This window comes from Eucalyptus grandis, chromosome 8, assembly GCF_016545825.1.
Source record: "Eucalyptus grandis isolate ANBG69807.140 chromosome 8, ASM1654582v1, whole genome shotgun sequence".
Classification (NCBI taxonomy): domain Eukaryota; kingdom Viridiplantae; phylum Streptophyta; class Magnoliopsida; order Myrtales; family Myrtaceae; genus Eucalyptus; species Eucalyptus grandis.
In genome coordinates, this window is record NC_052619.1 from 16,186,580 (window position 1) to 16,214,118 (window position 27,539).

Here is a 27,539-nt window from a genome sequence, read left to right on the forward strand (position 1 = left end):
ATACGGCCCTATTTTTTTTTTATTCTTCATAACATATAATAATTATTTGCATGACTTATAAAAATGAATGGACGATAATTATTCTTTATTATTCATGAAATTTTTTTAGACATAAAAGAAATCTTTGACCGACTGGTTATTTTAAATTACGTAAGCACTTACTTTAATACTTTTTAGATTATTCATTTTCCACAATAAAAATGCACTCGAAATACGACTTGTGTTTTGAACATAAAAAAGAAAAATGGAATTTAGCCAAAGCGCATGTCGAATCAATTCGCGTGATGTGTGCATTATGCTTAAAATTCAAGGTTCTGGAGATGAAGACCGAATGGTCGACGTGATTGGTCGAGGTCATCCGTACGAATCCCATTACTCTCCATTGGAGTTAGCGAAGATATCCGAGCTTCAATCAGATCACTAGATTCGTAAGATGTAGCGTCAGATAGTTAGGTCTGCACGTTATGTTATGAGTCAAAATTATGAAAAAGAAAAAGAAAAAAAAAGAGCAAACGAAGCCTTTTTAACTATGTAAGTTGGGAAAGGAAATCAAGCTCCGCTTGACCTTTTTGCCCAATTGCGTCTCTCTCTATTTTTCTTACCTTACCTCGCAAGCCGCGGCAGGAGGAGGAGGGGGCACCTGCTGTCCCCCGGCGCGCGCGCACACGCACGCCACGTCAGCGCACCCCGGCAAACAGCTGTGAACGGGGCGCGGTGGCAGAACCGTGAATAACGCGACGACCGGGGGCAATCTGCTACCCCCACCCAATACCGTAATATAAATAAATAAATAAAAAAGGAAAAACTCGGCCCTTGCCCGGAAGTAAGGCGGAGAAGATCCAAAACCAAAAGCGACGACTCCTACTCGAAGAGAGAGAGAGAGAGAAGAAAGGAAAAAAAAAAAAAAACACTCGCGAAGAAAAGAAAGAGAAAAGGGAATTCGCAGCCAGCGAAGCAAAGCGTCTTCTATAGAGAGAGAAACCTGCATTCTCTAGAGAGAAGAGAGAGAGAAGGGGGCGTCGTTCCGGCGGGTTCTAGAGAGAGAGAGAGAGAGAGAGAGGAGAGAGAGTGTCGGAGGGAGGGAGGGAGAGAGAGAGGGGAGCATTCTTGCTGCGGAGTGCGTTAATGGCGGAGGAGGAGAGGAAGGAGAAGGAGAAGGAGAAGGAGGAGGAAGAGGAGGTGGAGGTGGAGGTGGAGGGGCCGGTGGCGCTGGCGGCGGAGGGGGGCGGCGACGGCGGCGGCGAGGAGGAGAGCGTGAAGTTGTTCGTCGGCCAGGTCCCGAAGAGCATGACCGAGGGGGACCTCCTCGCCATGTTCCGGGAGTTCGCGCTCGTGGACGAGGTCAACGTCATCAAGGACAAGGCCACGCGGGCCTCCCGCGGTTCGTTTTTCTCGCCCCCCGCATTCTCGAGCTTGGACTTCGTTTCGCCTTCTCCCTCATTTTCTTCTTCCGCTCCTCCCCCCTTCCGGATCTCTGGAGCGGCGCGATTCGCGCGTTTCAGATTTGGAAAAGTCTTTTAGTGCGGTTCGGTTGGTTGTTTCGTGCCCTAATTCGCGCGTCTCTTTTTCTCTTCTTCTTTCTTTCTTTCTTTCTTTCTTTCTCTGGGCGAAGGTTGTTGCTTCGTGATATGCCCGTCGAGGCAGGAGGCCGACAAGGCGATCGGCGCGTGCCACAACAAGCGGACGTTACCGGGGGTTAGTGTCGGTTTTTTTTTTTTTTTTTGCTTCTCGATCTGTTCATTTACGGAGTAATCATGTTCCTGCATTGTGCATTGATGCTGTCGGGCGGTTGCGGTTGCGGCTGCGAAATGATGATCCCAGCCTCGTTAGGAATGTGTTGGTTCTGGTGCGGCCAGATCTTTTTTTTTTTTTTTTTTTTTTTTGAAGTGTGTAAATTTAGTTCACTAGTTTCTGCATGCTTCCCTAATGGCGTGTGTGCTAATTGTCATCTCGGGACATTCTGCAACAAGCTGCTTTCCGATGTCGTCGGAAGAGCGATCCACTGTTTTTGTGCATCTTTACCGTGTGGTGACTTTGGGTTTGCACGTGGGATAGCGATGCAATCACCGCATTGCATCAGTCTTCCGGATGTAGAAGTTCTAGATCGGTTACAGCAGTCCGTGCATGCTGCAAAGGGGAGGGCAGTCGATACATGGAAGTCTCGTCTTCAAATGGAAGAAGTCGATTTGAGTCAATTTGACTCCTAGCTGTAACCGTTTAATTAGTTCAATCATGAATGGTATTTAATTAGTCTTTTATATCCACTTGACTGGTAAGTAGTAACTAGTAAGTATATACAGTTTGTATATTGTCATATAAAGAAAATGCTATCATGATAAATTGGGAGAAAAAACCTTCAGCAACTCAACAATCACGGCAAAAATAGAAAAGAAAATCAAGCACATTTGTTTCCGAGTATGTTCATATCAATTGGTGCCTTGCCTTACTGATTGGTTGCGACTTAGCATTAAGATTTCTTGGACATTACTTTTGGTGTATACTAAGAATGGCATCATGTTTTCAAATTCTAGGGGAGTCATTCATTTCTATATGAGTTATTTGCTCGATTCCCCATTTGCTTGTAATTTCTTCATTTCTCATTTCCTTTTTCTTTCGTTAGATTTAACCTTGGAAATTTGTTCTTGTTACTCTACATTCTGATTAGTAAGGTTCTTATGGGTTTGAGTGGTTGGAACATAGTATTTTCTTTAGAATGATTGACCTTTTGATGTCTTTTACAATTCTCATATCTTATCATTTGATGCATGCTGAATTAGAAACTTTAAACCATCAAATTTGTTCTGTTTTGTACTATTTAATCACGGTCACTTCATCTTGAAAACTACCATGCAATATTTGTCCATATTGTATTCAGAATCAATAGAAAATGATTGAAGTATAGTCAGTGGCAGACGCAGGAATTTGGAAGGGTTGCGAGTTTTCTTAACACCAAGTTTAAAATCTAATATTCATTTCGCCACATTTAATGTGTGAAAATGGGATAATTTCAATCAATGTCTCAATCAAATAATTCTTAATTCGTGCAATCAAGTCTCATAACTCTAGTCTAGCGTCAAATGTAGTCCTCTGGTTACTGGAGATTGGAAATTTCGATCAGAATAATGATGTGTTGTTTTTCCACAGCTTTCATAGCTTGTTGCTTTATCAATTTGTTTGTCCCATTAATCCAAAGTTTCGAGACAAGTTGAAAGAAGGAAGAGAAGAAAAGAGAAAAGGGGGGAGTGAATAAACATGCACATCAAAACTTGCATGAGCCATGTTTAATAAGGCACTGTATTGTTTTAGAATATAAAAAGCTTTGTGCGTGTATTGCCCTTAGAGTGGAGATATTTATTTATTATATGCTATCATTGGGGTCAAATATTGTGTTCAAATGCCAAATCCTGTGACAAATACATTTGGAGACAAGTTGGACATAGGGACATTGCCCATATGACACACGTCTGAGTCTTAAGTAACATAGGATGCTTTTTATCCTTAGACTTCTGATTTGATATCCTTATGCAATGGCATTGTAGCCTGTTATGCATTAGTTCCTAGGGATGTTATCTTAACTCTGACTGTAAAAGTTTTCTTGGAATGCAGGCATCTAGTCCACTGCAAGTGAAGTATGCAGATGGAGAGTTGGAAAGGCTAGGTAAATGCATATGCGATTCTTCTCTTCTTCTTTTTATGCTAAGACAATTTGGTGAATTGCTTGAGGAGTTCTTGGACAGTTATAGTTTGTCTCGCCATGTATAATGACAGCCTGCTTGAATTTATTGCATCATATTCATGATAATATGCTTTGAATGATCAGTTTTTGACTGCAATTCTGAACCAGAACACAAACTCTTTGTTGGCATGCTTCCGAAGAATGTCTCTGAAGATGAAGTAGCTGCTGTTTTTTCAAAATATGGTACTATTAAGGACCTGCATATATTAAGAGGTTCTCAAAAAACCAGCAAAGGTGCTTCTTTTACCTCTATGTTATGTTGGACTGTAATCGGGCTTAATTAGTGTCTATTGCTTTCCCAGTCTTTAAGAAGTTGTTACTAATGGTGCTAATCTATGTTTGTTGTGGAAAACTCACTGGCCTGTTTTTAACACCGACCATGCAGGTTGTGCTTTTATAAAGTATGAGACGAAGGAACAAGCACTTGCAGCCCTAGATGCCCTGAATGGAAAGCATAAAATGGAGGTTTGTCCTTCATTTCAGCTTATGATAGAAATCTGGATTCCTATCTACTTATAACATGTCTTGTCATATTGGTGTCATGTGGTCTGCTGCTCAATGTCGCTGGAAGTAATTAAATGGAGTCAACAGACTTGGTCAATCTATGGAGTCAACAGACTTGATCAAGATTGACGAAAGTGATGCTTTGAGTCATTGACCAGCTCAAGAGTTTTGAATTGTCACATTGCTTTAAAAATGAATTTTTTTTTCACATCACTAATGTTCTGACCACGGTAGTCACGTTCATCTTAGACCTTGGGCAAGTTTTTCACCAGTGTTGGAGGAGTTCAGACCATCCATTGACCCCCTTCCTTCACCTGTGGCAACTCCTCCACTTTGTTCCTGGAACAATAGGATTCTGATTTTTGCCTTGTCTTCTGTGATTTGACGGGCATTTTTGACCTTGATTAGGTCAATGCATAGCTAGTAAAGTACAGCTGGATGCAGTGCTGTAACAATCTTTATGCGAACTAACAGAGCTGAAAAGTGGAAAAGCAAATTAACAATAGCATCATTTGTTTTGTTTCTTTTGGAACTCCAACATATTTTGCTGATGGAGTGAATTCGGAATATAAAGACTAATGACATTTGCTGCAATGACAGTGCTGACCTGGAAAGAGAATGTTTATAGCCAGGTTTTTCATGACTGTAAGCATGAGATTTGATTTTTGGAATCAGTTTATGTGATGCTAGCTGGACTAATCTTACTCTGATGCAAATGCTATATGATATGTCATGCATTGTCTGTGTGGTTCCTTTTGCTTATTTGTGCCAAAGCTGATTTCTGGTGCAAGCAATGTGTTTAGCGTATCTCTTTTTTTGGTTGAGCAATAAATTAAATCAAATTCATTGTAGAATAGTATACTTGGGTAGGACTCTGGCCAAAAACATCAAGATGTGGGGGAATTGATAGTAAATAAATTCAGACTAATATGTGTACCAGCTGAAGAGAACCACCTTCAGTTAGACATTACTTTCTTCCTAGCCTAGAAGCTGTAGATTTGTCTGCATGATCTTCTTTTTCTGTTATCTTTAAGTTTAGTAGGTCTTTGCTATAGAGTACTGTTACTTGAATTTGCAATCTGCAAATGGAAGACTTGTATGCCCACCTATATCCATCTTCCTTCTTGTCTATGGATGATCTGTGCTAAATGTGCATTAGACTGGGGAGATAATTAATGAGCTGCTGACATCTCTTTCTTGCTTTTTTAGGGTTCAAGTGTTCCCCTTGTTGTCAAATGGGCAGATACTGAAAAGGAAAGGCAAGCTCGAAGAGCTCAGAAAGCTCAATTTCAGAATGCTGCTAGTATGCAAAATACTGATTCACAACATCCATCATTGTTTGGGGCACTGCCTATGGGTTACATGCCTCCATATAACGGATATGGCTATCAGGTTGGTTTTGGAACCTCTTTTCCTCCCAGTGCATATTTTGCTAACTACACTGCGTGCAGGCTTAGGTTTTCCACTATATTAGCACCTTTCATATGGTCATTTCTCTGTTCCTACTGAAATGTGTTCGCCATGCTTAGACACCATCATGAGCAGTTCAAGCATTTTTTTCTTCTTGTAATTTCTAAACCTCTTCATCAAACCTCATTGTCTTCCGGTGCCTTGTTGAAAGCCAGTAATTTTTAGAGATTTTATCTTGGCCATCATCATACCTATGACCAGACATCTATCCACCCCTTGACACTGTTATATGTGCCATGAGTCTAACTCATATTTGTATTGATATTCTTACGCTCCTTTAGTTTTGTCTTCACAGAGATAACAAATTAGGAACAGACTTTTAGCAACACTTGTTTTTTCTGCCTACTTTTTTCATCAACTTTATGATCCAGTGGGTGATGATTTTGATCGTGATCTCATTCTCTTTAGGGTCCTGGAACTTATGGGCTCATGCAATACCAATTGCCACCAGTGCAGAATCAATTCCATAACATGATTCCTCCTGCCAACCGGGGAAACGCTTTGCGTGCAGTTTCACCTGAAGTATCGGCCAGAAATTATGCATTGCCTCCTGCAAGTTATATGAGTTCTCCGTACCATGCAGTGCCCGGTGTTCAGTATCCTCTTGCGTACGCTGGAGGAATGATGAGTCACCGACCTTTAAGTGGTTCTGCAAGTGTTGCTGCTCCTGTGTCTCTGGATGGTGACTCTGCATCATCTTCAGTTGCTGGTCCTAGTGGTGGAGGTCAACTTGAAGGTTCTTACCCAAATTTGTTACCTTTCGGCTTCTGCTTGCTATTTCTATTGGTGTTGTGCAGGCAATTTAACTTCTCTTCACCTCTTTTGTGATGTAGGACCAGCTGGTGCTAATTTATTCATTTATCACATACCACAAGAATTTGGTGATCAAGAGCTTGCCAATGCTTTTAAGGCATTTGGTAGGGTTTTGAGTGCTAAAGTATATGTTGATAAAGCAACCGGTATTAGCAAATGTTTTGGTAAGACTACTCAGAATATCTCTGAGTTAAATTCTTTATCAAGGGTTTGCAAATTTGATCTTGCTATACTATTTTCAGGTTTCGTTAGTTATGACTCGCCTGAAGCTGCCGAATCTGCTATTAGTGCAATGAATGGACGTCAATTAGGTGGTAAGAAATTGAAAGTTCAGCTCAAAAGAGACAATAGACAAAGTAAACCTTATTGATATTAAGGTGAGTCATTCAAGGAAGCTGAATTTTCTCCTTTATGTGCACGTGCTTCAACCTAGATAACACGGGGTTCTCTGCAGTACAGATTTGTGGGATGGATTGGAATAATCTTCATCTCATACGGTTCTCCATCCTACTTGTAATTGTCTGGCGGGATTAGACTACAAACTTGTAATTCATGGTACATATTCTGTGCCAACATGATTTGTAAACCTTTGTATCATGGAAGCTCATTTAGACATTAATGATTGATTTGTTGATTTATCTCTTGACTTTTAGTTGTATAGTTCAATGAAACATCTGTTACCATTGACTTTCTTCCAACTCTCCAATGGCCTTTCCTTTTTGGTCCCTGCAACTTTTGCTATGTTCTTTGTCGCTGCTTCATTTTCTGCTTTTCATGTGGATAATATAGTTTAAGCAGTGACGTTGCATCTGGAGTTTATCGTACAACAAATTATCTCCTGGCATTTGACAATGCTTGCAAATCCATCCTCACCGTCCTGTGAACTTACTCTCTTGGGCGAATATTTAGTATGGTACCAAGTTACACGATGTGCTTGCCATCGTCAAGTTTGAAGGAAGACAGGTATTGCTGACCTACTAGTTTTTGAGGTATGCCCTTCTCAGTGAAGTGGTCATTTTGTACTCGACTACTTTGGCAATTGCTTAATAGCAATATGACTAAATGCCACTTTCAGTTAAAGATTGGAACTTCATCGGGAACCTGTTTCTTTGGGTATCTTCTTGCCCTTTTTTCAGTAACTTTTACTCAGTGATGGAGGATTTTTTTGACGATATCTGATTGTTTGAATGCATGTTATACATTGACATATTAATCTTTTTCTTAGTGCTAGTGCACTGATTTCAGCTGTTGGAAGTGCATATGCCATACCCAGAACAACCTATTTGGTTTCTTATTCAGGTACGTTAATTATCTTTTAGTAGAATGATCGTTCTTCCCTGTGTGCTTATCGTAATCGTATATCAACCTGCAGGACTGTTGCTGCGTTGCTCCAGTTTTGGAAATCTGATCTTAGGTTGTGATTATTCCATTTACTGATTCTGCTTCATCTGGTAAAACTAGGTTTCAAGAAAAAAGAGGATTTGATGAGAATAATCATGTACACTAGTTTTCCGGAGGTGATCAATGTAGACAGGGTGTGGACTTTGCATCTTTTATTAGTCTGCTAAGTTCCTTGCGTAGTCACAAATATGGGAAACTTGTCAGCCTAATTCAGTTTTTGTATTTGTAAGGTTCTACTTCATATTGTTAAGAGTGTACTGTTTACTGCTTTAGAATTCTAGATGAACAAATGGTGAAGTTAGCTCTAGATTTTTCTTTCCTTTTCTTGGGGGAATTTGACCTCTTGAAAAAAAAGAGGATGGAATCGATTCTTTTCCACATTGTGAGCTGCTGATTTTTGATTTTGGCATTTCTAGTTGTGGATGTAAAATGGCTCCCCATGTCCTATTGAAGTGGCAACCGTTGAATCTTTCGTCATATGTGTTTGCTACTTTTCGTTTTTGGAACTTGCTAATTTATGCCTTTCAAATTTCAATTCTTGAATGGGATACATGCAGTTCATACGCGAAACCCAAGCTACAAGATCAGCCTGTTGTACCTCATAAAATCCCGGAACATCATATGCAAATGAACCTGAAGTCATGAGCCCATCATATAATTGAGGTCTAGGACTTGGAGGTGAAGCTTAAAGTGTCTTAGGTCGATTTTCTTTCTCCGATCATTTTGATGGAATATACGGTTTTGATTTGCTGTGCAATCAGCTATCTGTATCGATATGAGATTATCTTCTTTTGGGTCCATGCGTATTTGCTTAGCCTGGTTGGTCTTCAGTCGACCTTGGTTTAGTATGATTTAAGTATTTTATCTTTTCCTAAATAGCTTGAGATGCGTACTCGTGGATATTCATCGTTTCTCTCTCGGAAATTGTATACGGTGGTGTTTCCTCGCTGTGAGCCTGTGAGGCCTTTCCTTGTTTGCATCAATAACTGCAACCATTGCTAAAAATCAACCAGAATGAAGTACCGTAGCAAGGAAACTCGGATCAACTCCCTGTCTGAAGACAATAGAAGGAAACAGAAGCACTGATCGGCCCACATGGGAGGTCCATTGCTGCGATGGACACCTCGACAAAGATTGTTCTCATGGCGTGTCCCCACCTCCCTTGGTTTACAAGATATCTCATTCCGGTTCTAGGAGTCGGAGCACCGTGGCGTGTCATGTCTTTCTTGTTTGAGATTCAATGTACTGGTTCCGGGAGTCGGAGCACCGTGGCACATCATGTCTTTCTTGTTTGAGATTCAATGTAAGACGGCGTGAAAGCGCGAGAAAATCGACGTGAGTACTGAGTAGGTCCGAACAGCAATGCATCGTCACATCTCGAAGGACCCCATCATGTTTGTTGAAATGAGACTTTATCTTAATTCGCGTCGACAGGTGTAGGCGTCTTAGGATGTTTGATAGTCCTTAAGCACAAGCTATTGACGTTCGTCCACAAATTGGAGAACTCAAGCCATGTTTTGGTGGGTATTGGAGACGAAATGGGGAAAAATGGGATTGGCTACCCGATAGGTTGGTCAAAGAGGATCATTTCGTTTTGGGTTACTGCATGTGGTTTGATGTACGCCATTTCCTTTGTCCGTTCTGTATGTTCAAGCGCCGAGTACGTGGGGCAGACCTTCGGACTAGCTCAGTGGCTGATAGGTTGTCGTTTTATTTATTATGTTGCCCGGTATAAAGATTTTCATGTTTTGAGTTACCCACTCGGAGTTTATCTTCACACCTTATTCGGTCGGGAGCTTTATTTTATGAATCAAACCCCTCCTTTTCTACGAGGCAGGTAGGTCGAATAGGCTCACTTAGTCTGGAACAATCTCGATTCTTTTAAATATGAGAAATTGCTTTATTGTTGAGGGAGTCCAGATTGCTTCTTGCGCGCATGGACCCGCTCAGGTATCTCTTCGAAAAGCCGGTTGTTTCAGGCCGAATTGCTAGGTAGCAAATCTTGTTGTCAGAGTTCGATATCATTTACGTGGAAAAAACTCTTCCATTCGATGTGAAATTTTTGGATGTTACGAATTCTCTTGCTCAAAAGAATTGGCTCCACCGTTGCTTTTGGGTTGTATGCTCAGCGATATTCCTCCTATTTAATAGGTGATCCAATCCATCTTTACTCTCCTCGCCATTCTAGAAGGTTAACGGAAGCCACACTTTGCCTAAGCCCTCTCATCGTAGGCATCGCTCCTCTCGCCCATGTTTGATATGATAAGAGTCTAGTTTGCTCTCATCATACATCTATTTAAATAGGGGAAAATTGCTAAAACAATCTTAAATCTATTATAATTTTTTCAATTTAGTCATAAATATATATTTTTTTGCTAATTTAGTTTTAAACATTTTTGCAATTGTGCCAATTTAGTCTATTTGGCCTAATTTGACCAGCCGCATTGATGTGTCAATTTTTTAATTTTTAATTTTTTCAACTTCCTTCTTCCCTATGCCAATTTAAAAAAAAAAATGACACTTCGATTAAAAAATGACACATCGATGTGCTGCCTGGTGTCCATGAGATAATATAATCGGAAAATAAAAAAATTTAAAAATGGCACTTCAATTAAAAAAATGACACGTCGGTGTCCTACCTAGTGTCCACAAGATAATATAATCAGAAAATAAAAAAAATAAAAAAATGACACTTCAATTAAAAAATGACACATCGGTGTGCTTTGCCTGGTGTCCACGTTAGTGTTGCTTAACCAAATTGGCCAAATGGATTGAATTAACATAATTATAAAAGATTTATGTTTGAATTGGCTAAAAAAAAATTAGAACTAAATTAAAAAAAATTACAATAAGTTCATGACTGTTTTGGTAATTTTTCCATTTACAAAGATGTTTGTGTTGATATCGTCTTCGATGGCCCGATTTGTTTTGTGGCTGGTCGATGCCTCAAATGAGGTCATTGCTGACTTATACAAGGCGTCAAGGCATCGAGCAAACACTAGTGAGGACAGAGGATTGACCAAATTGGAAAAATTGTAATAGATTTATAACTGTTTTGACAATTTTTCAATTTAAAAAGATGTTTGTTTTGATATTATCTTTGATGACCCGATTGGTTTCATCGTTAGCCGGTGCCTCAAATGAGGTCATTGCTCACTTACACAAGGCTTCGACGCGTCGAACAAACACTGATGAGGGCGGAGGACTGCTTGTGAGATTAGTGCCAATCCCATTGGCAAAGCAAAAGATCAAATGACGAATGAAATCAGGCTAACACCTGGATACGGTGGGCTTCTCTTCTAGAAGGGCAAAAAATAAAAAAAGTAAAAAACAACGATCTCGTCAATGAACGGACCAGATGTGCCTGAGGAATTCTGGCACATTTCAGATAGAGACGTGGTCGATCATGGCACGCTCCGGCAATTAAAAGGCCAAAAAAAGCAGTCTAATCCAATCTAATCCCCGATCCAAAGGTGGGTCCTGCCCTGATTTCCGTGCACGTTTACTACACCTGTATATCTTAATCCCAAAGCCTGCAACTTCACAGCACCCACAGTTTTACTTCCAAACCAAATCTTAATTTTTTCCTTCTCTCTTTTGGCCTCAAAAGAATCTGTATCTTATCTCAGGAAAAAAGCGGGTAGCCGGTACTTCCAATTTGGTGAATTTAAGCTCTATGCTCTTTATATTCGAAGTCCCTAGTTCCGTAACATCCTGACGGAAGTTGAATAGATGGCTCACTGTTTTTTTATACGTGTACTTGATACAGTAAGACTTACTAACGATAGATATCTAGATAATCTCACTCTAAAAAATTTGATCTCGATGAAGGATATCGAAAGAAAGAGAGGTAGGAATAAGACTATACAAAGGTCAAGAATCGAATCTCACATTTGTAGCCATGGCTCGTCTTTTTATCTTATGGCCTAGATGTTTTTGCTTTAGAGAGTATGAGGACCAGCCTCCTCTTCACTTACACTGTTGACTTTAGTTCAAAATCTATAATGGGATTGGCCACACCAGCATCCATTCAAAACGTCCACAGTGCACATCCTCATCTACAACAGTGCTCCCATCTACTTGCTGTGAGTGAGAGAAATCCATCAGAGATTAAAAAAAAAAAAAAGAGAGGTAAGAATTAGAGCAGATATAACGTGGAAAATCCGAGTCAAAAGGTCAATCGGAGTGGCTCTGACGCTAGACCCAAAAAAAGGAAGGAAACGATAGGAAATTTTTTGAAGGGTGGGAAGAGTTCGGGAAATGGGATGTTTTTGGAATTTGTCGATTAATAAAATGGAGGGTCCATAATGAAAACTTTGAACTTTGCAGGACAGATGTTGGGGGAAAGGAGGAAAAAGTGGGGGGCCCGAAAAGGATAAAAAAAGGAAAAAGGACGCCCTAAGTGTCCAGTGTCCACGTACAGGGAAGGCAGGCAAGGGTCACGTCGCATCGATAGCTTTGCCCCCTCTCTCTCTTCTAGAAGACTTTAGTTTCGTGCGTCGAAATCCTTCTCGCGTACGCATTCATCAGAAGCCTCCAGTTGGATGTTTTCATCTAGAAGGTTGGTGGGGCTCAACCTTGCATGATCTCTCTCTCTCTCTCTCTCTCTCTCTCCCCGCCAACATCTGATTCTCGTAATGAAGTACATGGAAAATCACGAATGAAATTGTTCCTTGACCCTCGAGTCGGCTGTCGCCAAGCGTTCGATTTGGAGGGCCGATTCTATGTTCGGCCATTCGGAATTTGTGCTCGCCATTTCGTGGGTAGAGTCTTGTCCCAGTTCACGCGGGTCAGTGCGGATAAATCGAGTTAGAAATTCATGTCACAAGACCCCTTTTATCTTCACGGAAATTCAACGGTCTGTGAATATGTTTTACAGGGTTCGATCTCTTATATCATACAAAAATTTCGATTGTCACACTTGCACAAGCGACATGGTTGGTGATTTTTCTAGAAAAGATTGGAGCTTAGAATAGGCAGTTTGTTCTTTGCATTGTAGGCCGCCGACCACGTAATGCGAAGTGAGAAACAAGAAAACGAAGACAGCCCACGTTTTATAAACACGCAAAAAATCCGACGCTACAAATACGAACTTCCATTTGACAAAGACGAGACTTTCCCCTCCAAAGTAAAAAGCCAAGTCAATAAAAACCTTGTCCACAAGACCACTTTCAAAAGAGAGAGAGAGAGAGGCACTGCAGAATGGAGAGAAAGAACGGGGCCGTCGACGTCTCGCCTTTCTTGCTCATGGAAGCCACCGGCGATTCGGAGGAGGACGTCTCCGATCCCGCCATAATGCGAGATCCCAGCCTCGCTGGTAGCAAGGCGTACGACGGAGGTGATGGCGATGGCGATGGCGGCGGCGACGACGACGAGGACGCGGAATCTTGCTGCAGCGAGTGGTCTTCTTACAAGTCGTATAATGACCAAGATGTTCGAGATTTAGACGGCGGCGACGCCGAAGCATGCGACGGAGCGGACTGGAGCGATCGATGGAGGTGGAAGCGCGAAACGGGGAATAGTGAACGTCTCGAGCAGCAATGGTGGTCGGAAGCCAAGGAGCCGTGCGTTTCAGAGGAAGTCAATAGTTTCGACGACGGCAAGAAGATTAACAAGAAGCCTAGTGGGATTGCGCCAAGCGAAGTGCATCTAAGTGAGATGGAGAAGAGTAGGTTGTTTTGGGAGGCCTGCCTAGCATCGTAATTTCAATTTACCCATTTTCCCCCCATATATATCTTATGTTAGTGTATGTATTTGTATTCTTTAAATGACGATTGTCTTCTGGTATTTGATGTCGATATTTTTGTTTAGTAGGTTTTGATTGTCTCATAATATGGAATGCATAGAAGCTTTTTGTAACACTATAGTAGCTTTCCGTGCTGGAAAATTCGTATAGTTGAGAGCTCTTGACGTGGCACTCAATTGTTTCGCAAATTTTGCATATGAGCTCGAGTTTGTTTCTCTCTTGCTTTTATGAAGTTTCATTCGAAAAGCAAAGGTGGGCTGGGTGATCTGGTCTGGTCTGTGCGTGTGCTGTTCGTGCAGTCGAGAGAGGAGAGGAGGCAGATCGGAGAAGCTAGGTTTTTTTTTTTTCCCTGATTGGGTGTTTGATGCATATGCTCTGCGAATCCGACGTTCTTTACTTTTAACAAGAACTGATCTATTTAGCGAATCGAACGAATGGAACTACTGCAAATTATTAAGCCGTCACAGCGACGAGGCAACCCAGTCACCGACGACGTAGGAATTAGAGTACATTCCCTTTATTGTCTTGATCACTACCTTAGCTACAACAACTTCAATTAGCAACGACTGAGGAATCGCTTCATGACAGACTTAATACTTATTGATTCATGAAGGATTGCTTCCTTGAACATTGACGACTTAGTTGATCTTACTACAGACCTTCCTAATCTCCCCAGATTTCCCTGTGAGGACGGAGATCGCCCCCATCCTCTTGATGGACGTCCTGAAACTTTTGAAGAACCTGCGCGAGTTGAGCATCTCCCGAGTGATACTGGCCGAGTTGGGGTTCGTGAGCAGCGCGGCGTCGGATTCGAAGAGGCCCCTGCGCTGTCTGAGGACGGTGAAGTAGCGAGTGTCGAAGCTGAGAGGGGTGATTGGGTCCATCGGCACGAAGGTGGTGTTGTCGGTAAGGTTCTTGCACTGGTTCTTCAATGAGGCGGCGTAGGTGGAGTTCAAGGATGGGTCTTGGTCGCCTTTTCCGGTGAAGTTGTAGAGCCTTACGCTGAAGGCGTTGCAGTGCCCTACTCCTATTGTGTGCGCACCTTTAAACACCACTCGAAAAGCATTATTATTCGTCCAGAACAAAAAACTAAGAGAACGCGCAAATACGCTCAATATGTACGTGATTAGCCTGTTTTTGAGGGCAATTTAAGCTCTCGGCATAAGCTAGCGGCTTTCTAACATAGTGGCAGAGTCAATTGATGAGCTCCGATGCGAGAGGTTCTCTCTTTTCTCGTTATCGTGTCTTTGTTCTACGATCTGGTTGTTGATTCGATGCAACTATTTGCTTACAGCTATCGCGATCCATGTGTAAAGCCCAACTTTCGGGTTCGATCGGGAATTTTTTTGAGAGCAACTTTTTCCCATGAGAGCTAGTAAGGAAATTACGGTACCTGATAAAACAACAAGGTCACGCACGCTTAGCCCTTTATTGGCGAAATTCTGTTGGAGGGCGGTGAAGTTGAGGAAAGGGGATGGGATGTTGGCCAAGGCCTCGGAGGCTAGCGACACCGTGCCGTCTCTTCTTCCGGTCAGCACTTTCCACGTTGACCTTTTGAACTGCAAAAGTATGAAAGAAGAGAATGAAGAAAAGTCTAATGAGTTTGGCGGGAGATATTTGTGATATGGAGTTTACATGCTTAAGTGGCTTCTCTCGTGGTCAAGAAAGATGTAAGTTTTCGACGTTGCACGGCGTTGTCGGACAGGTGCATGTATGTCCGGTACTATGATTAGGCTCCTGTCAATTAAGTCCATAACTCGGCCATGTCTATTTGTTTTAGGAGTACCGAAATTGCCCCCATTCTTATGAAAAATCGAGCACAAAATCAGAGAAAACGGAGGGAGGTGGAGGGCCAAGGAGGCAACAGAGTGGCGCCGACACCATGGTGGATGGTGGTGGTAGGGGGTTGCTCGGTGTGAAATCAGGGAAAAGAAAGAGAGAAGATGGGAAAGCAGGTTTTTTGGCCATTGGATCTCTTCTTTGCCTTATGTCAGGGTATCACGTAAAAGACTGGAGATGGCTCACTTATGAGTTAATTATTCGAGAGGATCCAAATCCCAGACTGAACAGTAAAATCGATCCTTATGTCGATGTGCCTATGTTCATGTATATTCATTATATATACCAAGTGTTGAAAAAGAAGAAGAAAGAAGTGTTCATATATGCCTAGCATGGTCAATTCTGACAAATCCTTCTAGATTAGAAAAGAAGAATTTGTCTTTGCTCCTTTCTTCACATGTTTTTGCACTTACTTGGAACGAAACGGAGTCCCTTGCGGCCAGAGCCAAAATGTCGGCGCAGGATACGACGCCCGGGCACTTCTTCTCGACCTCCGCTTTGATGTCGTCGATAACATCAAATCCCGCCAACGTGAGGTTCGGGATTGCCTCCTTCTCCGCCGTATTATTCTTGGTCGAGTTCAGCAAGACTGAGCCGTCACATCCCTGGAAATTGCATGGAACCATGGAACCATGAAATTGCCATTGTTCATTGGCCTTTTCTCGATTCATTCTTGTAGATCTAATGTGCACTTATGAGAAATTGGTCACCGCAGGTACATGACGACCTGCTTTCATTTACTGATCTTTGGTTAAATAATGATAATGAGCAACCAGTCTTGACCTTATGAGCGACATTACAAGTGGGTTGGGCTAAAAGAGGTAGCGTTGATAATTTTACGTAAAGAATACTATTTGGCTCATGTCCGATAAATGATGGTGTTTTGTATACTTTCTAATTCCCACGTTCATGTACGGATTGATAAAATTAAATGGATATGTGATTTCGATTTCGCGACAGGGTAATTACAATTTAGTGGAGATCAAATGCATGTTGGCCTCATCTCCTCGTTTTGCGAGAAAAATTCACTAACAATGCAGGTCACATTGCTAAGAAGTGCTTTTTTTTTCGTTGGTATTTACACATGGCTCGCAATGTCAAATTCACATGATTTTTAATCTATAAATTTAAGACTATCGAGAGGAAGAGAGACTAATTTTAGTATTGTTATGAGTGCATTGTGAACCTTGGGTACTAATGATTATTAGAACATGAATCCTAAATGACGCTCTAGGGTATGCTCTTATATGATATGTGATATACATGATTCAACTCTATTGGTCTACCATGACGTCCGGGTCCTTGGCGAATATCGACCAAGGTTATGTTGTTACATGTACTGCGCTTGCTCTAACTGAGCAGTCTAACGAAGCATCTATGTCATCACACGAGTCAAGAGTAATTAACAAGGAAGCTTACCCTAACAAAGCAGTCATGGAAATGCATCCTCAAGAACTTCGCCGGCAGTGTGATGTTCGCCGCGACATGCCTCCACGTCACGTTCCTCACGATCTCCTCCGCCAAGGGACAGCTTTTGCTGTAGAAGTTCTTCTTCAGGCTCCACCCATGGCAGCCTCCTAACAACACAAGGAACCCTAAAACACACCCTAAAATCAATGAGTGTCGATCACTCCTCATCACCATCATCAAAATGAAGAACAAAACCCTAATGTGATGGAAAACTAGCTCTTTGTGTCTTGCATGCTATGATATTCGCAGAGGAAGCTCTTCCTTATATAGCATTAATCTTGTCAATGTCACGAGTTGAATTTTCTTGGTCAGATCTAGGGAAGCGACAGAACAATAGATTCCAAGCTCGTGAGGATTTATTGCCCGGAAATGGTGGAGATTTTTAATGCATGCAGAGATAAGCCAGCTAACTTAAATAAGGTTGTCTATTTTTTGTTAATTCATTCTAATCCTCCCTCATCATCCTCATTTAGAGTAAATTATAAGGGTAGAGGACGTGGTCCTATGGAGTGAACATGGGATGCTGACTTTCAAGGGACTTGTCTTTTTTATTTCCCTTGTTGCTTGGTCAGATTCAACAACATAGGATTTTCCTTCCAAAGGAGTCAAGATGTAGCCTCCTTCACCAGAGAGTAATAAGCAATCGCGCCCGCGGAGTGATCTTTTGTATATTGACGGCAGACAAAAAAATCGCATACGCTCATTTTAGTCCCAGAGCGCCGGAAGAAGGCCATAGAATCGATCACAAAACAAGAAAATATGCGGTCTTTACGTCTCTTCAGGGAGATACGTAGTGTAGTTTCGTATTGTGTTTCTCGAGAAAAGAGATCAATTCATCTCTTGAAACCTAATATGCTTAGTATAGGAGTTAGACCAGCGGGGCTCCATGATTGGTGGGAAGTGATTCTTGGGGTAGGTGGAACTGAAAAATGTAGTCCTTATTTGAAGTGACTTAGATCTGTTGACTTGCTTCGTTGAGTATGTTAATTAAAGTGAACACAAGCGCTCCATCAGGTATCAACTGATGATGAGGTCATCATTTTGCTCAAAACTCTTGAGTGATTATTTTGGTGGAGGCTCTTGTGTACGTCTCTTTCCTTTTAGGGGATGATCATGTCTTCTTCTGGGCAATTCGATAAAATCTTACAGCTAGCAATACCAAAGAAGAAGAGACCGCCGCGTTCTTTACAAGCCCAAATCAACCCAGCTCGATTTCTCAAGGTCATGTCACGCACGAACCTGCCCAACTCAACAGCCAACATCAATTTCCCAAGCCCAAGGTAAAAAGACTACTAAATATAACTGAAATCACTGTTCCTATATACTGGCACTTAATTGTTGTAATACAAGTTCACCCACTTAATTAGGATTCGCATGTTGATAAACTTGCCCTTCCTACGCACTAAGTTTAAGGTAAATAAGTCGATAAACTTGACCTTCCTACTCCTTAGGCTTAGGGTAAATGGGATTTTCAAGCCTTGCCAAATCTTCACTGGTGATGAGATCACTTGGCCTAAATTATTTCCATCGTTCAATTGACTAAGAGTTGGAGGCACATACTCAAAAACAGCCATATTGGGTTGGATTGGTATAGATTGATTTGATGTCCCAAGCTTGGGGATGACATAGTTGATGGCATTGACAACAATTGGCCTGATTACATTAGAGACGTGTCTCACTATGTGATTCGCCATCTTATTATGCTATTTCTGAATAGCCTCTTCATTTTAGTCACCAAAGTGGGGTTTGTGCTACTCTCTCATATGCTTCTTCGTAAAGTGTCACCGGATTTCAACATTGCCCATTGGCTTGGCTTTTCTACCAGAGTGGTTTAGGTATCAGACTAGGTAGCTATATCACCGGGATTGTTATAACATAGGTAAATAGGAATCAATAACTTTACTTCAAACTGAATCAATCGTACACTAACTATGCTAGAATTTAATCGACAAGAAATCTTGAGAATATAAAGATATAACGTTGTAATTTAATTGATGACGAGGCACCTAAGAATTACAACAAAGATATGTGCTAGAATTTAGTCAAAGACGTGAATTTGGAAATTATGGCCTAGAAGCACACCGAAATTTAATTGACGACACAAATTTAGAAACTATAACTACATTGTAGGAATTGAAAGATAACATTTTTGTGCACCTGGGGGTCTCTAAAGAGTATGATGTGGCTATTTAAAGTCTGTAATCAGTGATTATCAATGGAGGTTATGGATTGAGGTTACAAATGGTTTTGAATGGTTATATCAACTCCACTATCTTGATGGTTTCTTTGATTGCATTATCTTGACAGTTTCTTTAATTCCATTATCTTGACGATTGCTTTGTTCTACTATGTTGATGGTTATTGTTGAACAATTGCATTTAAGGCTTTGCTTATTTTGTAGAAAATTTGACATTTTTGGAAAATGTTCTTCAGAAACTATTTTTCAAGGAAAATGATAATATTTTTTGGTGTTTAGTAACTAGAATATAATTTCCTAGTATGGAAAATTTGATTTGATTTTCTTAAAGATAATTACCAAAATATTAAAATTTTTAAATTTTTTTCTTTTTCTTTTTCCTTTTTCTTTGATTGGTGAACCGAGCCTCACCCATCTTTCTAGCCTTAGGTGAGGCCCCGCCTCTCTAGATCTAGTGAGGTTGAGGGTGCCTGAGGTTGACAAGTGTGAGCCTTGTCACAGGTCGGCGAGGTTGGAGCTCACTTGATTTCGGCAAGTCGAGCCTAGCTAGCCTCGAGCGAGGTTTCACCTCACTAGATCTAATGAGGTTGTGGTGGGTTGCCAACTAGTTATCGACCAAAGAAGAAAGAAAATAAGAGAGAGAAAAGAAAAAAAAAAAAAAGGAAAAGAAAAGAACATAATTAAAGATTCAAACTTTTAGAAAAAAGAAAAAAAAGAAAAAAAAAAGAAAAAGGACAGAAAAATAAAAATTAATTAAAAATAGTGTAAGGAGAATGTGAAGAGGAAGGAAGAGGAAATCATTTTCCTCACTTTTGAAAGTATTCTTTTCATTAACGGAAAATCTTTAACTAAAAGTTATGTTTCATAAAACAAACAGAGTCTAACGATATGAATTTCACCCGAAAGAACAAAATCCTCGTCATAACTCAAATCACGATTCCTATCTCCATGAGATCGAACGACTCCCAACACTTCAAGTAAGGTCTTATGATCATTACTTCAGCAGGAAGCTGCTTCTTCCCACCTTATTGGAGGACTCAAAGTCAACTCTCTCAATGAGAAGAAGCTATCTGCCAAAACTCGACCAACTTGCGGAGGAATTAGCCCAATACTATTCTATACATTCTTCTCCTTTCACATATTCTCCACATTTCTAAAAGCCCGCTACAAAGAAGGAAATCTTTTCGTCCATGGTATGTTTGAATAACCGATATTTAGTTTGATATAGCATTAGTAAGTAAAAACTGGTTGCCAACTTAGCAGTCTTATCAACTGATGCTAAGTTACCAATGGAATAGCAACTTTTCCGTCCTCAATCCTAACGATAGATCACCAATTGCTTTTATATTTTACAAGCATACCTCTTCATTAGTTAATGGGTTACCAGCACTATATTTTGCCACCATAAGTTCTTAGCATATTATTAACATTGTTTTGGTTTTTCGAGTACTCACATTTTATTGTGTCATAACATACTTACGAAATAATTGATTCACTAGGCTAATATATCCTTACAGATTACGATAAGTTGTTCTTTTTTACAAGTGAGTGTGTACTCTTTACTAGTAATTCACAAGTAACTTACACATCTTGCCAATAGTTGGCCCTTGGAGACCAGGCCTAGCTGCGCTCGAGCTTAGGTCCTCCAAGAACTCGGGATTGGGTTGCAGTCAAGAATTTGTTATTTGTGTATTTCATAATTTTCCTATAACAAACATAACAAAAAAGCCTTCCAGATTATTTGCATAATATGGCGAAATAAAGGAAAATAAAACTATTTTCTTAAAAGTAAGTTCTTTTCAAAATATTTTCCAGCAAAGCTAATTTTTTTGTGAAATAAACAAAGCCTTACAATTTACAGTGCTAAGATTTAGTAACTTACTATTATATTGATGATCATAAGTTGTTCACATCGTAAATTGCATTAAAATATGTAATCGATGGGTCGCTAGTTGCGCAATTTACTAATAGGATCCATAAAATTGCTAATAGTGTTACATGCTTACTATAGTTAGTGGCACACTGTTTCGTTTTCCCTCTCTGGTTCAGGTGGACAGCTACGCAAATGAATCGCAGGACAAATTGTTTGATTCAGAATTGTCCACGTACTCTACACGTTGAAAAAAAATCCAAGCTAGCGTCAACAGAATCACCTTCAGACTTCTAGACCTCATTTCTTGAATAGATCTTGGGAAGCAACGAGATAGATTACCGACATTTGATTATTAAATTGACCGACAATGGTGGAGATTAATGCCTGCAGAGATAAGCCAGATAGACCGACATAAGGTTGCCTATTGTTTTTGTTAATTTATTCCAATCTTCCCCCATTAACCTCATTTGGAGTAAAATATGAGGGCAGAGGATTTGTTCCTTTGGAGTGAACATGTGATGCTGGGATACGAGGGATCTGTTCTTTTATGAGCTTGTTTTACCATTGGCCAGATTTGAAATCGCGAGATCTCCCTTCCAAAGGAATTAAGACGTAGCCTCTACCAGAGGGTAATAAGCAATCGTGCCCACGAAGCAAGCTTTCGTATGTGCGTAACGTAACAACGACATCAAGAATCACATAGACTCATGAAGTCCTAGACCGAAAAATGTGGCCATAGAATCAAGCATAAAACAACAAACTACGGTGATCTTTACGTCTCTTTAGTGAGGTGCAGTGTGGTTTCATATTATTTATTGAGAAACAAAAAAAAAAAAAATTGATTTTCCGCCTTATCTCTTGAAACCTAATATACTTAATGTAGGAGTTAAACCAGCGTGGCTCCATAATTTGTGGGAGGTGATTCTTTGGGAAGATGGAACTGAACAATTCGGTCCTTAATTTCGCGTTGCTTAAATCAGTCGCTTGGTTGAGGATGTTAATTAAAGTGAGCACAAACGCTCCATCGGGTATCACCTGATGATGAGCTTGCTCATCACCTTCCTCAATGCTTTTGAGCGATAATTGCGATGGAGGCTCTAGTGTACATCCCTTCCATTTAGGCGATAATCGTGTCTTCTTTTTAGTAATTTAATAAAACTCTATTGCTAGCATTACAAAGAAGAAGAGACAAATCAATCCGGCTCAATTTATATAAGGTCATCACGCGCGCGCCTGCCCAACTCAACGGTCAACGTGAACTCCTCACGCCCAAAAGAAAAGACTACTTAATTTTAAGTCGAATGACCATTCCTATCTTCATGAAATTGAACTAATTCCTACACATCAAGCAAGTCATGCAGCGTATTCTCAACTGCTCGCATATAGCCATCACTTCAGCAGAAAGCTGCTTCTTCTTAGGGATGAGCAACGGGTCTGGTTCAGTCGAAGAATCAAATGTGAACCGGCCTTGCTTGACTGGTTCACATAAGGATTGGAGAAATTCCTGCGTGAAAAATTAGGAAACGTACGTTCCCGGTTTTATACTGTGAACTGTCGAAGTTGTATATGTTGAAGATGGGTTACATCTACTATGCCGCAGGTTGTTTACGTGGTATTTTCATCTAAAAAAACTCAAAGTTAGGCTCGGTTGCTGGGGTGACTTGGAACTAGGTGGGTTCCCAGTGTAAAAAAAAATCGGGAACTAACTTTAATAGGGTAAGTTTCAGGTTTTTGATTTGGGACCTACTTATCTTGAAATCGATTACCTTTATATCTTCCCATCTTGTTCAAGGACTCACAGGCGACTCTCAATGAGAAAGAAATTTCACCCAAAACTCGATCACCTTGAGGAGGTTCTTGCCCATGAACCACTATATATCATTCCTCCCCTTCCATATATTTTGTACAATTGCTAGGAATGGAAATCTGTTCCGTACATGGTTTATTTGAATAATCCACTGAGTTTGAAATATCGTTGATAAATATAAAATGATTGCCAACTTATTAGTTCGGTCAACAACAGTTTTTCCATTCTCAAATCCAATGGTAGATTACCAATTGTTTATAAATGCTACAAGTGAACCTCTCCATCAGTTAATAAGGTCCTCAAGACGCGCCTCCACTTCACGTTCCTCACAATCTCCTCCGCCAAAGTACAGCTTTTTCCCGTGGAAATTCCTCGAGATTCCCCCATGACAACCTCCTAGTAACACAAGAAACCCTAGAACACACCCTAAAAATAATGAATATGGCTCACTTGTCATCACGATCATTATTATCTCTTCCTTTTTTCCCTTCACTCACTCAATATGAAGAACAAAACCCTAATATGTTGAAAAGCCGAGCTCTTAGTGCCTTCCACGAAACTTCCCAAGCATGCTGTTCTTCATATGGTGTTAATCTTGCCAATGGCACAAGTTTAATATATCTTGGATAGATCGTGGGAAGCAACAAAATGGATTACAAAATTATGTTTAGTAATTGCATGGTAATGGTGGAGATCAATGCATGCAGAGATAGCTGGCTAGACTGAGATAAGGTTGCCTATTGTTTGTTAATTCATTCCTATCCTCAACCAATAACCTCAGTTTAGAGTAACATATGGGGGCAGAAGATCTGGTCCTTTCTAGGGAACATGTGATGGTGGAATACGAGGAACATTTTTTTATCAGTTGTCTTGCTGTAATCAGATATGATATCGTGAGATTCCTTTCCAAAGGAATCGCGTAAGCCTAAGAAATAAGCAACCGCGCCCACGAAGCAAACTTTGTTATGCACGAGCATGATGTATCGACCCATTTAGTCCTCGATGGGTGAAAGTGAGGCTTTGCTACGATAATAATCTTTTGGTTACTGTGAGAATAAAAATTTGCCATAAGTCACAAATTCTTAAAGGAGTGTACCCCTCAATAATTATAATTATTTATTATTTGATTTTTGTGATTTAAAATAGACTGTTATTCTAACTGTAGATTAAAAACCATCACGTAATAATTTTTCCCAAAGTGGTTATAGAATAGAACATGAAATAGAAAAAGAAGAAGAAGCTGGTCTTAATGTTGTTTTAGCGAGGCACATTAACTTATATAATCTCTCGTGGGGAATAAAAGAAAATTCAATTTTTCGCCTCATCTCTTGAAACCTAAAATATTTAATATAGGAGTTAAAGCTGCGGGGATCCAAAATTTGGGGGAGGTGATTCCTGGGGTAGGTGGATCGGAAAATTGCAAGCCCTGACTTTATGTTACTTTATCTGCTACTTGCTTCGATGGCGATGTTAATCAGTCAAAAGCTTGATCTGCAACGTCTCTCCCCATTAGGGTTTAATTGTGTGATTTTCTTGGGTAATTCAGTAAGTTTTATTGCTAGCAGTTCCAAAGAAGTAGAGGGAGTGCCGCGTGCGTCGCGTGTCCATATCAACAACTCAATCATTCAAGGCCATCATCACGTCGCACCTGCCTTCCCAATTCAACGACAGACGTGCCCAATAGAAAACACTACTCAATATTAACTCAAAATCACCATTCCCATCTCCACGAGACTGAACAATTCACGGGACTTCAAGCGAGTCACATAGCTATTCTCAATTGCCCGTAGAGAGTCATCACTTCAGCCAAAGCTAATTGTTACCATCTCGTTCAAGGACCCAAAGGCAAACTCTAAATGAGAGGGAAGTGTCGGGCCAACACTCGACCAACTTAAAAGTGCAGTGACTCGATGAGAAATGTTAGCTGAAACTACAACGGCCACGTCTACTTGATTTGTCTTGCATTTGATATTTGAGGGACTTGATTAAAAGATTTGTGAAACTAGAAAGACTTAATTAGACAAATTAAAAGTACGACTCGAATAGATTTTTTTTTTTGCAAGTGTACGGATGAAAGTAAGCTTTTCAAGAGTATATATCTTTTTGACTCAGTTTGACAGCTCGCATAAAATACGTATCTCACATCGCTTCCTCATTCTATGTGCCGGCCCGGCTCGATAAGAGCACGAACCTAGGCCGTATTTGGGCTTGTGTGCAATGGTGGTTGCCCCAAATCAACTTTTTAGGGGTAGCCAACGACCACCAATTAGTTGAGTTACTGTTTCTTAAGCTATTCATCCTTAGTAGCTTAGCGGTTACTGACCAAATTGGTAGCCTTTCTGCCCAAAAATGATTTATAAAGGGGTTAATATCCTGAAAAACTCTAAATTAATACACCTGTGTCAAATTTACCAAAAACTAATTTTTGACTACCAAAAACTCCAAGTTAATATACATTTGATAAATTTACTAAAAACTAGTATATTTGTGACAAATTTACTCTCTATTAGTTTCCGTTAAATTTTATCGTCAAATTACTAAGTTGAATGACATATAACAGTTGACCAGCGTACCAATTTGGGATTTTATTTTCCATTTGTTACAGTGATACAATTTTTGTGATTTATTTTGGTATTATCAAATTTAGCATATGATATATTTATCACAAATGTATCAATTTGGGGTTTTTGACAGTCGAATAAATTAGTTTGGAGTAAATTTATCATAAATATACTAGTTTAGGGGTTTTTTTTTTTTGATCAGTTGGGGTAAATTTGTCACAAGATGTACTAGTTTAAGGTTTTTTATGGTAAAAAAATTAGTTTGGAGTAAATTTGTTACAAATGTACAAATTTGAGATTTTTTAGGATATTAATCCTTAAAAAAATTATATGCTGGGCACAACCCACTAATAAATGGGCTGTGCCAAGCCCGACCCAAATCATCCCCAGGCCGGGTTGCATGCCCGTCTGATGCCCCTTGCTTGAGCTATTTAAAACATGGTTCTTTGTACCCTTAGTAGAAAACCATCGATGGTCAAATATCGCATGTATGCATACTTGATCCTATGGCAATAGGCTTGTTGATATATACTCTATGCAATATGTCACTTTTGAGTTAAAAGCAAACGAGTTAAATAGTTTGTCATTCTATTAGAGAATTTCTTCGAAGAATGGGCTACGAACTGCATATACTAAATGTCCGGCAATGTTCTTTAAATCTTAGATGGAGAGTACAGGAGGATTTATTCTTTCAAATTGTCACAATTTAGCCAGAAACCCCAAATGGAAGCGGCTTGTGCATAGGTCAACCGAATACCGTGCATAGCATAAGCTTTTTTTCCATCATATAACTCACCAAAAATCCTGGGTTCCATTTGTTTTGTGAAAAGCTTACATTTTGGAAAATATTTTCCCAAAAATAATTTTTTGTATCGCTTGCAAAAATTAATGAACAAAAATTCATCATCTTTGAAAATATTTAGGCGTCAATAATGAAAATATTTCTGATGGCTAATTATTCCTAATGATATAATTTTTTTTTTTGAGAAAATATTATCTAAATTATTCATATTCTATGATACAAACGGATCATTAAAAAAATAGGTTTGTTTTAATTGGTTAATCCTTACCAGACATAGCTTTAAAACTCGCCAAAAATAGATGGAACTTGTAATGGATGTACATGACCATTGAGAAAGATTGCCTGGCCATCCAAGTGTCACGGCTCGAGATTCTTGCATAGCGTGAGAGTCGAACCTCACATATGAAACTAAACATCCCCCTTGGACAGCTTGGGTTGACAGATAAATGGGCAAATTTGGGTAACTTGCTTACATGAGAAAACCAGGTCGGCTATAATATTTCTATATTAATTCTGCGTAATATGTGTGGGTTTGAGCAGTAGACCATTTGGGCTTAAACCTTCGGATTGCCCGTCCAATGACTATCTTTAATTGAGAATGTACAATTTACCATTTTTTATAGGGATATTGTTACCTCGCCATCGCCATGGACATTATTAATAAGGATTCATGTCTTTTTCCCATCATTTTCCCTTTGCTACGTAAAGGGACAGACCATCGCCTGCGCCTAGTATATTAGGGCCACCAGGGATGGATGATTTAACCCGTATATACTGACTATGCCTAAACTCTGAAACTCATAAGCCTTTGACTGCCCACTATTCAAGAACCAAGTGTGTTATATGATGTTTGCCTTCTTACACGAAAAATCCTAGCTATGCCATGTTCCTAAAACACACACACGTCAATTCTCAGATTCCCTAAGCTAACATTAAGTATCTTCCATTCTGTGAGATATAGTCATGAAGGAGAAACTTTAATCATTGATAGTAATTTGAAATGAAAGATGCCACATGAATAACTATTATGATAATCAGGCAGTACAACATCGAATACAGTGTCTAGATCGCCAATGTAGTGTTATCGATGCCTCTGTGTAGTTAAGAAAACAACTCAGGAAAAAGAGACTTGCTTCATATACTAATATATTTATGAACTTCTAAAGTCTCACAATGTACAACTAATGGAAGAAAAAAAAGTATGCATCAAACAAGTACAATGAAATGGCTTTTACTATTTGGGAAAATCACACCAAACGTTCCAAACATTTTGTATGGCGTGCAATCAAGTCAAAAGAATGTCTCAACGAGTGCAACTAA

The 27,539-nt window shown here is 40.0% G+C and overlaps 3 protein-coding genes across 6 annotated transcripts; 2 read left to right on the forward strand and 1 right to left on the reverse strand.

Annotated features, from left to right (window-relative positions):
• Window positions 1-866: 866 nt before the first annotated feature.
• LOC104456836 (RNA-binding protein BRN1) lies at window positions 867-8,393 on the forward strand. Of its 4 annotated transcripts, none has more exons than XM_039300732.1 (11): window positions 867-1,381; window positions 1,613-1,695; window positions 3,607-3,658; window positions 3,845-3,970; window positions 4,122-4,201; window positions 5,450-5,632; window positions 6,119-6,446; window positions 6,544-6,687; window positions 6,766-6,900; window positions 6,978-7,822; window positions 7,896-8,393. In XM_039300732.1, exons 1-9 carry the CDS (start codon window positions 1,126-1,128, stop codon window positions 6,891-6,893), a joined length of 1,380 nt encoding a protein of 459 aa, XP_039156666.1. In that variant the 5' UTR covers window positions 867-1,125; the 3' UTR covers window positions 6,894-6,900; window positions 6,978-7,822; window positions 7,896-8,393. The 4 variants fall into 4 exon arrangements, with proteins under 4 accessions (XP_039156666.1, XP_039156667.1, XP_010070009.2 ...); XM_039300733.1 differs by having other exon boundaries at window positions 6,983-7,822; XM_010071707.3 differs by having other exon boundaries at window positions 6,766-7,822.
• Window positions 8,394-13,126: 4,733 nt separating this feature from the next.
• LOC104416448 lies at window positions 13,127-13,627 on the forward strand. The gene has a single exon (XM_010027844.2). The coding sequence runs from the start codon at window positions 13,127-13,129 to the stop codon at window positions 13,625-13,627; it is 501 nt and encodes a 166-aa protein (XP_010026146.2).
• Window positions 13,628-14,257: 630 nt separating this feature from the next.
• LOC104456838 (peroxidase 3) lies at window positions 14,258-17,205 on the reverse strand. The gene is made up of 4 exons (XM_010071708.3): window positions 16,929-17,205; window positions 15,923-16,114; window positions 15,064-15,229; window positions 14,258-14,712 (listed from the first exon to the last, which is right to left on the reverse strand). Exons 1-4 carry the CDS (start codon window positions 17,154-17,156, stop codon window positions 14,309-14,311), a joined length of 990 nt encoding a protein of 329 aa, XP_010070010.2. The 5' UTR covers window positions 17,157-17,205; the 3' UTR covers window positions 14,258-14,308.
• Window positions 17,206-27,539: the final 10,334 nt, after the last annotated feature.

Excerpts from the sequence above, each read along its gene's own strand:
- LOC104456838 (XM_010071708.3), bottom strand. The coding sequence starts at position 17,156 with ATGATGGTGATGAGGAGTGATCGACACTCATTGATTTTAGGGTGTGTT. Across the intron at positions 16,115-16,928 it reads TCCATGACTGCTTTGTTAGG|GGATGTGACGGCTCAGTCTT; the intron begins GTAAGCTTCCTT and ends TGCAATTTCCAG. Across the intron at positions 14,713-15,063 it reads TGACCTTGTTGTTTTATCAG|GTGCGCACACAATAGGAGTA; the intron begins GTACCGTAATTT and ends TGGTGTTTAAAG.
- LOC104416448 (XM_010027844.2), top strand. The coding sequence starts at position 13,127 with ATGGAGAGAAAGAACGGGGCCGTCGACGTCTCGCCTTTCTTGCTCATG.
- LOC104456836 (XM_010071707.3), top strand. The coding sequence starts at position 1,126 with ATGGCGGAGGAGGAGAGGAAGGAGAAGGAGAAGGAGAAGGAGGAGGAA. Across the intron at positions 3,971-4,121 it reads TTCTCAAAAAACCAGCAAAG|GTTGTGCTTTTATAAAGTAT; the intron begins GTGCTTCTTTTA and ends CCGACCATGCAG. Across the intron at positions 6,688-6,765 it reads CGGTATTAGCAAATGTTTTG|GTTTCGTTAGTTATGACTCG; the intron begins GTAAGACTACTC and ends TACTATTTTCAG.